Source organism: Nyctibius grandis, chromosome 2 (assembly GCF_013368605.1).
Source record: "Nyctibius grandis isolate bNycGra1 chromosome 2, bNycGra1.pri, whole genome shotgun sequence".
Taxonomy (NCBI): domain Eukaryota; kingdom Metazoa; phylum Chordata; class Aves; order Nyctibiiformes; family Nyctibiidae; genus Nyctibius; species Nyctibius grandis.
Genome location: NC_090659.1, coordinates 119,692,676 through 119,707,733, shown reverse-complemented (window position 1 = coordinate 119,707,733; position 15,058 = coordinate 119,692,676). Strand labels below are relative to the sequence as shown.

The window sequence follows — 15,058 nt, the reverse complement described above, 5'->3', positions numbered from 1 at the left end:
GAAAAATCTTCCCCTTCATTTATCAGTCCTGTTTTTAATCTCTTAAATTAAATCTGTAATCACTATGGATTCACAATCTGTAGAAGAATGATAGGGATACTCACATTTTTTGTCTTGTCATTTTCTTATCGTGAAAGAGTAAACTGATCAAAACAAGTATTCAGTACAAATGTAGTAGATACAAAACACTTAGCTATTTTCAAGATAATGAACAAATAAAACAAACATGAACCAAAAAAAAAGTGTTAAGGAGGAAAAATACCTCACTTTTTTTTTGTTTATTTTTGTTAATCACATTTTTATGACTCGAGAAATTTTCTGAAGTGTCGAAGTTTTACCTGCTCTGATTTGTTACTACTTATTGGTTTGAAATATTAATTTAATAATATTTTGCTCTTACATCAGGCCTGCAATTTACAATGTGCTTTACGGAATCTGATCTGATGCATTCCCTGAAGCAAGTAACCAAGTCCATCCAAATTGATTCTCCCATTGATTTCTGAGCCTGTAAATTTGTGTGGATTGCAGCACTTCATTTGCTCCTTTGCTCCTGGCTCTGTTACAGTGAATCTTCCTTTATTCTTTCTCTACCTTTTAAATTCCTTCCCTGTTCTCCCTTACAGATGCACTGCCTCCCTTTATCCTGTGCTCTCTTTTCTTTGCTCCTTTTATTTTTTCCTTTTTTTTTTTTTCCCTTTTCCTGCCTTCTGTCAGTCCAGGAATGTTTTCATCTCACACTCCTTTCTAATTTCTGCTTGATTTCCCCTGCTGCTGTTCTCTGTTTGTATTTGGTACAAAGCTGCAGGAGAGCATAAAACATGCACACAGAGAATTAAAGTGCTAGTACGTTTTGTTAGCACCTAGAAACTTACCTTCAGCTGTATTTATCACGGAATAAACTGTAAATGGGATAAATAGTTAAAGCTGGAGGCAGAAACATGCATTTCAGAAACACTGGCTGTTAGACTGTTCCTTTCTCCTAGGTAGCTACCGAGTGCCACCTATCGCCTCCAAACAAAGCCGCAAGCTTTTAAAATAAGTTACCCTGAAATTACCTTTACCTCTGTTGCTTTTTTCTGCAGAGAAGTACACATTTTTACTGCAAGAAAACATTGTTCATATTTGAGTTAGTTTTCTTTCACTTCATACTCTCCCATCACCATGTCATCTTTAAGTCTTTGATTCCATTACCTCCTTTACAGCATTTATCTGCATTCTGTCTCGAGTTATTTCATGTGTATTAGAATTATGTTCATAAAGAATTTGAATAGAGGCAAAGGAATTTTTCCTCATGTTACTTCCCAGATATTCAAGAAAAATTGGGGCACCTGTTCTTAGTTCTCCTTAACCATCATATTAAAAGAGTTGACTATAAACTTTTATACCAGGTGAATAAAAGTATAACATTCTTATCTTTAGCTTTATCAAAACTAGCCTTTTCTTTGAGTATGGCTAAAGCATCGACAGACGACTCATTTCTGCATTACTCTTAAGAGAGTAATGGACCTCGTCAGTGGCTGGTACTCTAGTTTGCTTGAGAAACTTTTTTCCTACTTTAACTTCATAGCATGTTACAAAGCTTCATTATCATCATAAAGGGTTTTTTTCATTTTCATGCTAAGTACACTATGCAAGTGTGAACCATGATATATTTAAAAAATCTTAGTCATTTATTATACTGTGGAGAATTGGCATATACCTTCCCCCTCTACACTGCCCTAGGGAGGCCACACCCGGGCAGTGTCCAGTTCTGGGTCCCCCACTTCAAGAGCAACAAGGAACTACTGGAGAGAGTCCAGCAGAGGGATACGAAGATGATCAAAGGACTGGAGCATCTGTCTTATGAGGAGAGGCTGAGGGAGCTGGGTCTATTTAGCCTGGAGAAGAGAAGACTGAGGAAGGAACTTATCAATGCTTACAAATACCTTAGGGGCAGGTGTTGAGAGGATGGGGCCAGACTCTTCTCAGTGGTGTCCAGCGACAGCACAAGGGGCAATGGGCACAAACTGAAACATGGCAAGTTCCATCTCAATATGGGGAAAAACTTCTTTACTTTGAGGGTGCCAGAGCACTGGCACAGGCTGCTCAGGGAGGCTGTGGAGTCTCCTTCTCTGGAGATATTCAAAACCTGCCTGGACATGACCCTGTGCAACGTGCTGTATGGGAACCTGCTTTGGCAGGCGGTTGGACTAGATGATCTCCAGAGGTCCCTTCCAACCCTTAACCATTCTGTGATTCTGTGTGATTCTGTGATTCTGCTTCCTGTACTTTTTGCAGTATAGCTGTGGCTAAAGGTTATTTCTATGATGATGATAACACCACCTGTTCATTCTTGAATCCACCTTTCAAATTCTGCAGGATACTCAGATATGAAAGAAATATGAAGACATGTTACGGTTAGTCAGTCTCTATACAGCCAAATTTGAGTCATGACCAGAATGACCTGATTAGGCTAAAGAGCACGAGCCAAAACCTGTTGTGTTCTAATCACAGCTTCTGACATTTTCCCTTTATTGTTTGAGCTTCCACTGAATATAATCATCCAAGAGCAGAATGGGAATTTTGCTGTCAAAAGGCCAAAATTACAAAACAGCACTGACAGCGATTTAGGTATAAATCTGCTGACTTGATCAGACAGGGATTAATAACTGGGCCAACTTTTTGTTGAGCTACACAGCTTACAATTCAGTGGATGCCCAGTTGTATTGACCTAGTTTTGCCCATAGCACTGGCTTTCAACTTTATGATCCAAGCTGCCTGTCGGATGTGGAAATACTCATTTCATTTTAAACAAGAGCTCTTCTGATTTCTCACCAGCAGAGCATGCAAATATATTTGTTTGGCTTTACTGCCTCTTTTTGCTCAATACCCAGGTAAATAATAACGGCAGTAGCTCGAGTCTTGCAAAGTATTTCTGATGTGTAGGACTCAAAGATGACAAGTGTCACTGTATCGGTTTGTGGATGAGGAAATTGAAGCTGGAAGAACAAATTACTTGCCAAGATCACTCAGCAGCACATGGACTAAGTGGGGGAAGGAATCCACACTTCCAGCCCACTGTCCTAGTTTTGCTCAAACCCCCAGGCCACTCTTCCTAATTAAAAACCTCTTTAGGCTTCTTAGATCTGGATTACATTATATCTAATCCGCACATATTTAAGAAGGTGCTAAAACTGTTGTTACAAGGCAAATCAACAGCAATGGTCCAAAAGAAAAGCAAACCCCTTTATTTTCTGATTGGTTAAAAATACTTCAAGAATATACAAACTCAAGACAACATGTCTTTTTCTCACAGGTGTATTTTTAAAAGGTTGTTTTCTGACTGTTAATGTTAAGAAAAGGTTATAAGATGGAGGACCATGTGGAGTTGGACTAATACTTTCACTAAATGTTACCATCACCTTTAAAAATATTGCAAACAATTTGCTTTAGTTTTTTCTTTCAAAAATATTAAGCTTCAGTTTCAGAGAGTGAAGATGTTATTTAAAGATCATGATTAAGCCAGGGATACCATTTGAACATTAGCACTGCACAAAGATGAACAAACACCCACTGATTTTGGAATTATGATGTAAAGGTCAAGTCCCCATGTATACAGCCACAAGACTTAACTCACATCAAATAAGACATCCCTTGATGCATCACTTCTCTCTCTCCTTTTTTTTCCTTTTCTTTAGAAACAAAATGGAAATGAAAAAGTCATCCATATGATGTAGAACTGTCACATAGTACGCAGGAAATATTGAATATTTTTAACGGGAAGCATTCTAGAACATGTTTCTGTAGATCTTGTGTATGTGTGTGTGTTCACAGTTGTCGCTTTGCTGGTAACTTTTATTTGTAAAAATTGAGAATTAGAAGAACATCCTATTTCTCTGCAAGGAGTCACAGACACCTAATGTGTGTGTGAGTATTTGCAGGGCTGGGCTTAAGGTTTACACAAGTTATATAAGTTTATACTAATATAACAGCATTTGCATTCTTTCTGAAAAATAAATTGTTAGAGGGATTTGAAATTGGGTAAGTAGCAATAAATATGGTGTGTGTGTACATATATATGCTTGTGTGTGCTTGTGTATCCAAGGGAGAGACAGATCTGAGGCCTGGTATGTAGGGTAGAGATTGGGAACTGGAATATCTGGGACACTTTCTCAAGGATGTTACTTTGATTGCTCAGGAAAGTCATCTCTTTCTGGACATAAATTTTCCCACCAGTAAAATGCATGTTATTATGTTTCCGTCCTTTGGTAGCATATTTTCAATTTACAGATTGAAAGTGCTGTATGAGAGGTAGCTGTTGTTATTTATTGATTTCCATCATAATGAACAACTTTTGAAACCAGTAAGACAAAAGCAGATACCCCTCAGTCTGGTTCAGTGACAAAGCTGCTGTGTGACTTTACAACTGCAAGCTCCTGATAAAGTCAAACTGGAATTTTTCAGGAGATTCTGCTCTATTAGCTCTATCGTACAAATGTTATTTGCTCCAAATCTGTTAGGAACAAACATGCTTGCCATTGCTTTGCCTAGAGTTTTAAATTTTTTCTTTCTTCATTTGTTTAAAAAACAAGACTAGAACTTAAAATAAAAAAGTGCCATGTAAAGATTGATTCGACTTGTATATATAGTATTGCTATAAATTAGATTACAAAATATCTTCAGTGTTTTGGTTTTTCTTCTAATAAATCCGTCACTTCACTTAGTGAAGATAAGTCCAGTGGGCTGAAATTAGTAGAGAAGTTTGGATTCAACCATGAGGAAAAAAAATAAATAATGCTGGTTAATTCCTACTTTATCTGTTCTCCAATTAACAGATTTATCTCATTTGTTAGATGGTTTCTTTAGGCAATAACAGGCCACTGTGTCTTAAGCAAAATTTAGTGTGCTTAAGATGCCTTGAAAAATGCGTACACACTAAGAGTTTTGAATGGATAAACATTATCATTTTGTTTCTATACAGAGAGCCTCGAAAAATCGTCCTGCACAAGGGCTCCACAGGACTTGGTTTTAACATTGTGGGAGGCGAAGATGGGGAAGGCATTTTCGTGTCTTTCATCCTAGCAGGCGGGCCTGCCGATCTCAGTGGAGAACTGCAGAGAGGAGATCAAATATTGTCTGTGAGTATTTGTGTTGGACTTTGCTGGCCAGCTGCTTAATCTTGTTCTTTTGTACTGCAAGGGACACACAAAGACATCTTTTTGGTTTCCATGTTGTGAAATCCAAGCTGGAAACACTTTATCACTGAATATTTTGTTTATTTGCTCTTGGGTTTTATTGCATTTGTCAATGGTGTTACCTGCACTTAGCTCAGAATGAGACTTTTCTCTGCTTAATGCTATCTACAGTATGGCAACACCACAGAGACAACCTAAACACCTCAGCAGACCTCAGCATCTCCCAGTTTAGCCCACCATTCAATTCCATTTTGCCCAAAATGAGTTACTGAGTCTAAAGATATTTCTCAATTTCAGCTTTTCTTTGAGGAAAAGGCACAGTACGATGAAATCATCTAGACTGGGGATGCCATCTAGTGTGCACTAAACTGCCTAGCAAATGGCCCAATACAAGAAGGAGTTTAATTAGGTTATGTTAATTATCTCTGTGCCTCTAATGAATTTGGTGATCACTCTGAAATTCAATTTCAAATTTTAGAGATAAAAGGCCCTGAGGTTATATTTTGCATACTTAGTCTCAAAAACACCTTTTCAATTTTTTTCTTTCCTGTATATGTTGATAGCACACATTTGAAAAACAGATCACCTGTGTTTTGGGCTCTGTCAAATAACTGAACCTCTGACTGAAACTATCTGAATATAAAAGATTTTGAATGACACCGAAAGCCTTGAAAATGTATGAAATGGATGGTTGTGGCACAGTTATGTGGCACTTTCCTGGTCAATGTTTAAATCCCCTCCTTATGAATATGGATCTGTTTTTTTTCTACATTGCTTAGGAGTTTCTTGTCACTGGCCTATTGTATGAAAAGTGAATTTACCTTCCACCTGTCAAAGTTTTGGTGTGAAAAGGTGGCTGGGGCTGCTTTATGATATAGGGAAAATCTGACTTGTTAACACCAAAGGGATGAAGTAACCTGGAGTTGTGAGGACCATAATAGTGTATTTTATCCAGATCTGTTCCTTGGAAATGCTTTAAGAAAAACTGAGAAAGGGAAAGTAAAGGGTGCCTTAAAGTGATCCCTGAGTAGAAAGTTTGCAGGAAACTGTAAGAAAACCAAAATAGACTCTTATAAGGTTATTAGCATGAAGAGATATGGAAGACAAATGCCTGTGCCAAGAACATAGACAAGAAACCTGAAGAAAAGAAATGGAAATTTCTTCAGGACAAATATGCAATTTCTTTTTCTTTGGCTAGATGAAGCAAAATAAGGCTGACTGAAAGAGCACTATGAGATCAAAGCCTTTCACAGTACATAGTATTCAGAAATCCAGCAGCTCAGATAAGAATTTAAAAGTCTATTTTCCTTTATTTTTAAGCAAGGGTATGTTTAGCACTGTAGGATACTGCCACAGTTGAATTTTTAACTCTGATTTTTGTCTATTTCATAGCAATGTTTTCCATAAGTTCTAATTAAAATTACCAGTGTTATTGCAGCATTTACTTGCCATGCAAGAGTAGTTTATTTGTTCATTGAGCAGAGAGGGATGGAAATTATTACTAAATTAGACTGTATGCACATCCCCAGGGAATCGCCAAGACGGGCACTGCTGACTTATTTAGTCACAAATTACTACTAAGACTCCATTTTTCCATATTCAAATGAAACAAATTTCATGTACAGCCTACTTTTAGACCTGATCAATCTTAGACCATTGTTTGGTGAAGGGTCCTAGACACTTTAATTTTGTAAGAGCTGCACAAAGAGGTCTGTTTCCTTCTGTTTATTCTTTCTTGTCTCATCTCTCAGAAAAACTTATTTTCCTACAGAAATAGTTTTCCCATTTGTTTTCAAAACATTACAAATCTGATTTACCAAGAACAAATAGTACCCTCAAAGGTAGTATTTCTAATTAACTCAGGCTTGGTTAAATTTCTTTCAGACGGGAAGCATAGTAAGTGGTTTATACTTTGGAGATCTGCATTTAATTCCCTGATTTTGCTGTTGTCCTTCTATGTGACCTTAGGCAAGGTGCTTTATATTTTTTAAGCCTCGATCTTGCGCGTGGAAGAGGAGGATCACAGCACTTTCCTAATTCATGCCTATGCTGTGAATACTGAAACATGGGAAGTTCCATCTAAATACGAGAAAAAAAAACTTCTTTACTTTGAGGGTGGCAGAGCACTGGCACAGGCTGCCCAGGGAGGGTGTGGAGTCTCCTTCTCTGGAGATATTCAAAATCCACCTGGACGCAACCCTGTGCAACGTGCTCAGGGTGAACTTGCTTTGGCAGGGGGTTGGACTACATGATGTCCAGAGGTCCCCTCCAACCCCAACCATTCTGTGATACGGCAAAGTGTTGACTGCTTGAGAGATGTGTATGCTCACCTTTGGGAAGGTACCTATAAAAATACCTTAAGCAGACTGCAAATCCATGAGCGAGACCCAACAAAGCTAGGAAGGTGCATTGCCTTTGGGTGACACACTGGATGTATACATAGTCCCAGAGTCATCCCACCAGGCTTGGACAAATCCCATAACCTCTCTGCTTCTCTTTCTGCCTGATTGCTGTTATGGGATAGGGAGGGGTCAAGCCTACAACCTTCCTGGGGCACTATGAAAGATTATACTGCAACCTTGGCCCCTATGAACGAGTGAAATTTGCGTGTTTTTTTCCCAAGTACCACCAGATGGCAACACAGGATCAGTAATGATTGAGATGTGCCTTTGGCTAAAACCTTGGGAAAAGCAGTGGTAGCCGTATTTTTCTCTTTCACTTAATTGACTGGAAATGTTTAAAACTTCTCTCAGAAAGCAGGCTGATATTCCCAGTGCTTCTGTGCAGAGAGACAAAATTAATCATATCTGAACCTTGAAAGCAAATTGAAGAATAATGGAAAACATTGTGTTTCAAATGGTAAAACATTTCAAATGGTGAGACATTTCAAACAGCAAAAAAATGAATTATAGTATTACATTCGTTATAAGCTGTTTTTTCCTCCTAAAAGGTAGGATTTTTTCTAATGCTGGTTTCTTCTTGGTATAATTCATTGTGCATTTGTGAATTGCCACCAAACTAAACATATTGCTTCTCATTCCAAATGTCTTTAAAATGTAATAATGCCTACATCACCAGCGTACGTTCATCACTAAACAGGATATATCCCTCTCTGTATCACGTGTAATGTAAATATTATCAAGTAGCATTTTTAATATTAATTGACATCAAGACTCAATTTGCTAGGTGCTGTGTACACATAGATTCATTTTTGTCTCAGACATGTATAAGCCAAACGAAACAGCTCAGAATATCAATGGAAATATTATTTCAATTTTAGAGCAGTGGAAACAAGGTGCCATTATGTTAATTGATTTGTTTTAAAGTCATGTCAGAAGTCTGGGCCAAGTCTAGACCTAGAGGCTGCTTGAACTCTGATCTAACCCCAAGTTCTCCATCTGTTAGGAAAACAGTCTCCAATAAAAATAGAATGTGATGTTCCTTGATGTCATTCTTGCAGTTTAAAATACCACTTCCAATGCTAAGGGATATGTTGCCTGTTAAAATAGCAATGGGAACCCAGCATTGTTTAGATAAAATCACCTGCATGAGAACAAATGATTTCCAAGAGCCGTACATTGGAGCCAAGGTTGCCACACATTGTGCTTACACCCTTGCTGACAGAAAGCAGTACAAATCTTATAATTTTAGGAAAGAGGTAGATAATGAAGACATAATTTTTGCAGGAAATTCCCAGGGAGACAGGAGGAAGAATATGGTCCTATTCAAACAAAAATTAACACATCATTTTTTGCCTTACAATTTCAAATCAAAATTATGATAAAACATACCTACTTATTTTAAGTGTCTTAACCTGCATGCTTCAAAACACTTTCAGTGCCAAGTGGGCAACTTTATCTATAGGTACAGTACCTAGAGCACAGAGAGCTAGTTTACACTTGCGAGTTCAGCAGCAAAATTTAGATTTACAATTTACACACAAATAATTAGTGCATAACACTTCTTTAATTCCTATGATGACATTGTTTTTCAAACAGTTATGTATTTTTCCATAAGACTGCATCAAGTTAAAAATGTATATGAAAGAGAAAATTAAGGCGAATTAATATCCATAGGGAGGAAACAGCAAGTATTAGCATTTGAATCTTAATTTTTGAAATTACTGACTTTTGTGTCTTTGGACAAGACTAAATCTCAGATGAAGATGCTTAAACTTAGACATCTACATGCTTGCTGGGTGTCTGGTTGCCGTTAAAGTCAATGGAGGCTAGAGAACGATTCAGCTGGCCAACTATGAGTTGTATAGAGCAAGTTGAATTGCTGTGTAAGCTTTACTGCCTGTATTGATTGGCTATCCATTGACTTTAAGCTTAAACACTTCCCACATGCTTGCATGTCTTTATTTAGGTGTCTTAAACTGAATCTCACATTTCGTGTGTTTGCCCTTAAAATATATGTTTGCTTTTTCAGCTAACGTTGTGCTTGCTTCATCATAAAGAAACGTAAAATAAAATTATGGCCCATAAAAGCAGTATCAGTTTTATTTCATTGTCCTGTAGAAATTCTTTAGTACCTTGTGGTTCACAATGGCAGGATGAAGTGTGGCTGGTAGCCTGAAAGTAGAATCAAGAGAAAAAGGAGACTACTTGCTCTGGAGCAAGATTGCTGCTCCCAAGCCACACATCCCACAGGTCACCTGAAGGAAATAAAACAAGTTTCCTGAGGGGTAATTGCTCAACAGCAAAAGGAAAAAGAGTAGAAAAAGAATAGCCTGCACTGTGAAGATGCAAGTAGTACTCTCCTAATGCTTCCATTTTTCCTCTGATCTTACCTGAATCAGGTGAATTAAGTTAACCAAATCCTGTATGATTTTCCTCTTGTTTTAGCATAATACCAGGATGTATTCGTATATAGGGAGAGACAGTATCTTTTTTCCCCTGCTACTTTCTGAGAATCAAATAACTATGTGTTGGGAAAGAGCTACCAGAGATCATACAACCATAGAATCATAGAATGGTTTGAGTTGGAAGGGACTTTAAAAATCATCTAGTTCCAACCCCCCTACCACAGGCAGGGACACCTTCCACTAGACCAGGTTGCTTAAAGCCCCATCCAACCTGGCCTTGAACACTGCCAGGGAGGGGGCATCCACAGCTTCTCTGGGCAACCTGTGCCAGTGTCTCACCACCCTCACAGTCAAGAATTTCTTCCTAATATCTCATATAAATCTACCCTCTTTCAGTTTAAAACCATTCCCCCTCGTCCTATCACTCCATTCCCTTGTAAAAAGTCCCTCTCCAGCTTTCCTGTAGGCCCCTTCAGGTACTGGAAGGCTGCTAGAAGGTCTCCCTGGAGCCTTCTCTTCTCCAGGCTGAAGAGCCCCAACTCTCTCAGCCTGTCTTCATAGCAGAAGTGCTCAGCCCTCTGATCATCTTCGTGGCCCTCCTCTGGACTCATTCCAACAGCTCCGTGTCCTTCTTATGTTGGGGTCCTCAGAGCTGGACGCAGCACTCCAGGTGGGGTCTCATGAGAGCGGAGTAGAGGGGAAGAATCTCCTCCTGTGACCTGCTGGCCACACTGGTTTTGATGCAGCCCAGGACACGGTTGGCCTCTGGGCTGCGAGCGCACATTGCCGGCTCATGTTGAGCTTCTCGTCAACCATCACCCCCAAGTCCTTCTCCTCAGGGCTGCTCTCAATCCACTCTCCACCCAGCCTGTATTTGTGCTTGGGATTGCCCCGACCCACATGCTCCCCCAGATATTCTGGGGGGGTTTCTGTCACTGCTTCATGACATTATATATGGTTAGTTTGCAACGCTGGTATTTCAGCATCTCACTTCAGTACTGTCTCTGGTCTTTTACACAAGGATCTCTCTTGTAGAGGGAAGATGAGCTCTTATATCCATTAGATTTTGTCTTGTGTCTGTACATCGTCCTGCTGTCATTTTTTGTGAGATGTTTGCTTTCCTTTATGAACAGTTTAAACACTTGTTTCTACTTAGATCCTCCCACACAACTCCTACCCACCTTCTCACTCACATCTGTAGCAAAAAAAAAATATGCATTTGAAAAACCACTATGTTCTCCAACTTGTACTTCAAAATGTGTGCGTATAGAGCCTGATAGAGTGTAAGGACTCTATTTATAGCAAATATTTATGCTTTTTATTTCCTACAGTTAGAATTGACCTTTAGATTGACTTCCCTTACTTTGGTGCAAGAGAACCTTTCAGCTTTCTAATTTAAAATGGGTTTTTGCTCATGGTAAAAGCAGTAAAACTACTTACCTAGTTACAAAACTAAGAAAAATGCCAAGTACCATTTAGTTTCACTTCTCAGATTTTTTTGTTTCCAAATTGCAACTGGCTTGGAAAATTTTTGAATCATCTCTATAGGGCCTGGAATCTTTTCTCCATGGAGCATTAGTTTGTGACACTTGTGTAATACCATTAGGATTATAACAGATACTCCTTTGCCTTACAAGACTTATTTGCAGAGGCACTGACCATATCCCTAGGATGCTTACTTCCCTGTGGTGGTGTGGATGATATATGATTGTCCTCTGGCATAGAAGAGTTGATCAAATTCTGTGGCCTTCAGATACACTTGTCCATAAAGTCTCCCTTTATGTTTTCAACATTAATCCTAATTAGCCAATAGGAAAAATACAACTATGTAAACTTACTTTGTTTAATGTATAGAGCATTGTATGTTATGTATTGGGAATGTTAGTATATAATCAGAGCAATAATTTAAATGGGTAGATCAATTCACATGACTGGACTGTTTTAATGAAGTAGAGCTTGCTTGGAAATCAAGGGAGAATGTGTTGAAATGTATTGAAATGATAAATACTGAACGGTAGATGATATATGTGATAGATCTGTAAAAAGAAAATCTCTGGAGAGAAAGGGAGCTGAGAGCACAGGTGCTGTCATATGTTAATAGGATCACACCAACTAGAAGAGCAGGTAGATTAAGCTCCTTAGGAGCAAATATTGAATTAATCTAAATTCAGGCTTTGTTAATACTGGGAAGTGCAGGGCATATAACCCTTTAGGCTCCCTCTGTAGCTAACAGAAAGATGTAGCCACCTCTGGAGTGCAATTTACCTTGCCCTAAATCAGACATTTTACACAGGTCAGTCTACCGTTGTGCTGTAAAAGCCTATATTTCTTTTCATTGATTATAGAGAATTTGGCATGACTTCCCTTTACTGAAATAGATCTCATCCAAACTGACTAAACATCCATGAATTTTTTGGTGAGGTATATGGAAAAAGCAAGTATAATTCCAGATTTTATTCTGACCAGTAAGGAAGAATGGGAGATGAAATACAGCTTGCCCTTGAGTGGCCATGCAGTGTAGTGGCAAAGGATATGATTTTGTGCTGAAAGGGAATGAAGAAGTTCAGAAGAATAAGTAACACAAACTTCAAAACCAGTTTGCTGTGCATTCACAGCTAATGTGGAAAATCCCACAGAAAGCAAGTTTTAAAGTAACAGTTAATCAGAAGTGGTAGCAGTTATTTTAAGAAAAAATATTAAGAGCACAGTGAGAAAAGGAATGAACCTTGGTACTTGAGAGTCTTTTGATGATATTAAATGCAGGTAATTAACATTGAAAAAGTGGAAGCTGAGTCAAGTTACTGTGTTTATAACAACCTAAGTCCTAACAATACATAAATGTTAGGTAAGATTTTGGGACAAAGTCAGAAAGGCAAGATGTAAAATGGACTGTAACTAGCAAGGATTAGAAAAGGTAGCAAGAAAATAGTTGATGACAATAGAAAATCAAGCAATAAATTAGTTTCCTAAACAGCTGGAAGAAAGACTTTTGAAAAGTGAGACCAAGAGAGTTAGAATGTTAAGTGCATTTTTTTGCTTTTGTCTTCTTTAAAAAAGATGATCCATGATCATCCATTTAGGGCATTTATGAAGAAACAAAGAGATAAGTCTTCAGACTGGACTAAGGCAAAACCAAGTTAGAACTTTGACAAATGAGATACTTGGAAACACGGTGAAATTTATTCTTGAATACTTAAGAAACTATTCACTGCAGACCATTCAGAATTTTATTCAGGAACTCAAGGAATATTTGGGAATATAGAGAAGCTTGCCCAATTTTCAGTTAAAACTTCTAGGAGAAATAATCAATCTATTTGCAGGTACTTAGAATGCAGCAGAAAGAGGAGTAATAGCCCCTATGAATTTTTCAATAATAAATTGTCAAGTGTAATTTCCTTCCTGAAAGAACAGCCATGGGGCTGGAGAAGAAGCAACAAATGTCATTTTACTACAAACTTGCTGACCCTGTAAGCTGCCTATCAACATCTTCATACAGTGGCAGATCACAAGGCCCCAAAAAACTAGAGAGAAAAACAGAGAAAAGCAAAGATGGTGTCGTGCCAGGATCTAATAGGAAGATCTGGGGCAAACAGTGGGTTAATGCAAGCTCAGACATTGCCAATAACATTGGGAAGTTGTGGGATTTGAGGGTGAATTATAAATGGCAGTAGGTCTCTCAAAGTCCTCAACCTGTTTATTTTATATGAGATCTGGGTGCACAGTGCTCCACCTTTCGGTATAAGCTCCATTTCACCTTTTAGAGTGCATGCAGACATATGTCCAGTACATGCTGTCATCAGGATGAATCAAAAACATTTCACATGACAAAACTGAATCAGCCATACAAGTTCCCTATACAAGAGGACATTTTCAGAGGTACAGAAGTCAGCTGAATGCCCAATGAACAGAAGCTGGGTGCAAATGCAAATTTATGCTTTTGAAAACCCTCTCTTTTATACATTTAAGGAAATGGCTTATTAAAAACAAAAAAGTTTTTTTTTCCATGAAGCCATGAGTTTAGAACCTATGTCAGGAAAGCTCTGGCATTCTCTTTGTACCATAAAAATTCTCTTTAATGAAGTATGAACTGTGTCACTGTAAACACTACCATCTGGAAATACTTACTGTTGGAGAAGAGAGCTGGTAGCAAACTGTTTTTCAGTGTTGTTAATAAATATACATGATCTGATGGCTGGAATTTGAACTTAGACATATTGAGCCTCAAAACATGATGCACTTGTTTTGTAGTCAGGGTAACTGGGTTATATTGCCATAGAAGCTCATAGACTTGTCACTTTGGGACTTCAGAATAAAATAGATGACTTTCTAAAATACAAGCTTAATGGAGCTTCTAGGGAAAAATTCACCACCTGTGTACGCTGGAATACTATGCATGTTGGTGACTATAGAGCTCCCTTTTGTCGTTTATTAATCTAGGAATTGTCTACCAGCTGGATTTCTTTCCCTCTCCCCTCTGCCCCCTATCTTTCTTCAAGCTATAATGTATATTGCAACTGCCTTGATGCAGTAACTGTTTCATAAATTAACTCTGACATTTCCAAGCACATGATCAGAACTTAGTGAATTATACTAACAATTCTCATAAATAAGGTATGTCTCTTTTTGCCAAGCATGTTAGCTATCAGACCTGTCAGTTATGTGTCATGCAAAGCTAGTAAATTGGCCTAAACTAGAGGCTGTGTATTTTTGTTGTGATGAAATCATCAGTTGCCTCTAAAACATTCATTTTAAAATTGCCTCAATGACTAGAAATGATTAGATGACAGATTACTTGCTCTTCAGCTCCTAATATTTTAAGGAGGAACTCACATTCAGTTCAAATATTCTGACTTAGCAAATTTTGTTTTAAGACCGTCAAACAGAATTATGTCACATCTGATACACTGAAGACTTGGAGTGAGCTTTACACCCCTCAGTGTAGCCTTACTGTCAGCCTCACCATGGAGGAAAACTAAAAACACAAATTTAAAAGCCAAACTGCTACCGCTGGACAAAATGGCTACATCCCTGAGCTTTATTTATTCAGAGTTTGCCCCAAGCTGGACTTTTGCCTTGT

General features: G+C 38.2%; 1 protein-coding gene across 7 annotated transcripts in view; it reads left to right on the top strand.

Annotated features, from left to right (window-relative positions):
* Positions 1-15,058, top strand: part of DLG2 (discs large MAGUK scaffold protein 2) — a 1,096,363-nt gene that overhangs the window by 847,251 nt on the left and 234,054 nt on the right. For all 7 annotated transcript variants that reach the window (XM_068425103.1, XM_068425108.1, XM_068425110.1 and 4 more), the window contains one exon: positions 4,961-5,117. In XM_068425103.1, coding sequence (XP_068281204.1) covers positions 4,961-5,117 — 157 coding nt within the window. The remainder of the gene's footprint in view (positions 1-4,960; positions 5,118-15,058) is intronic.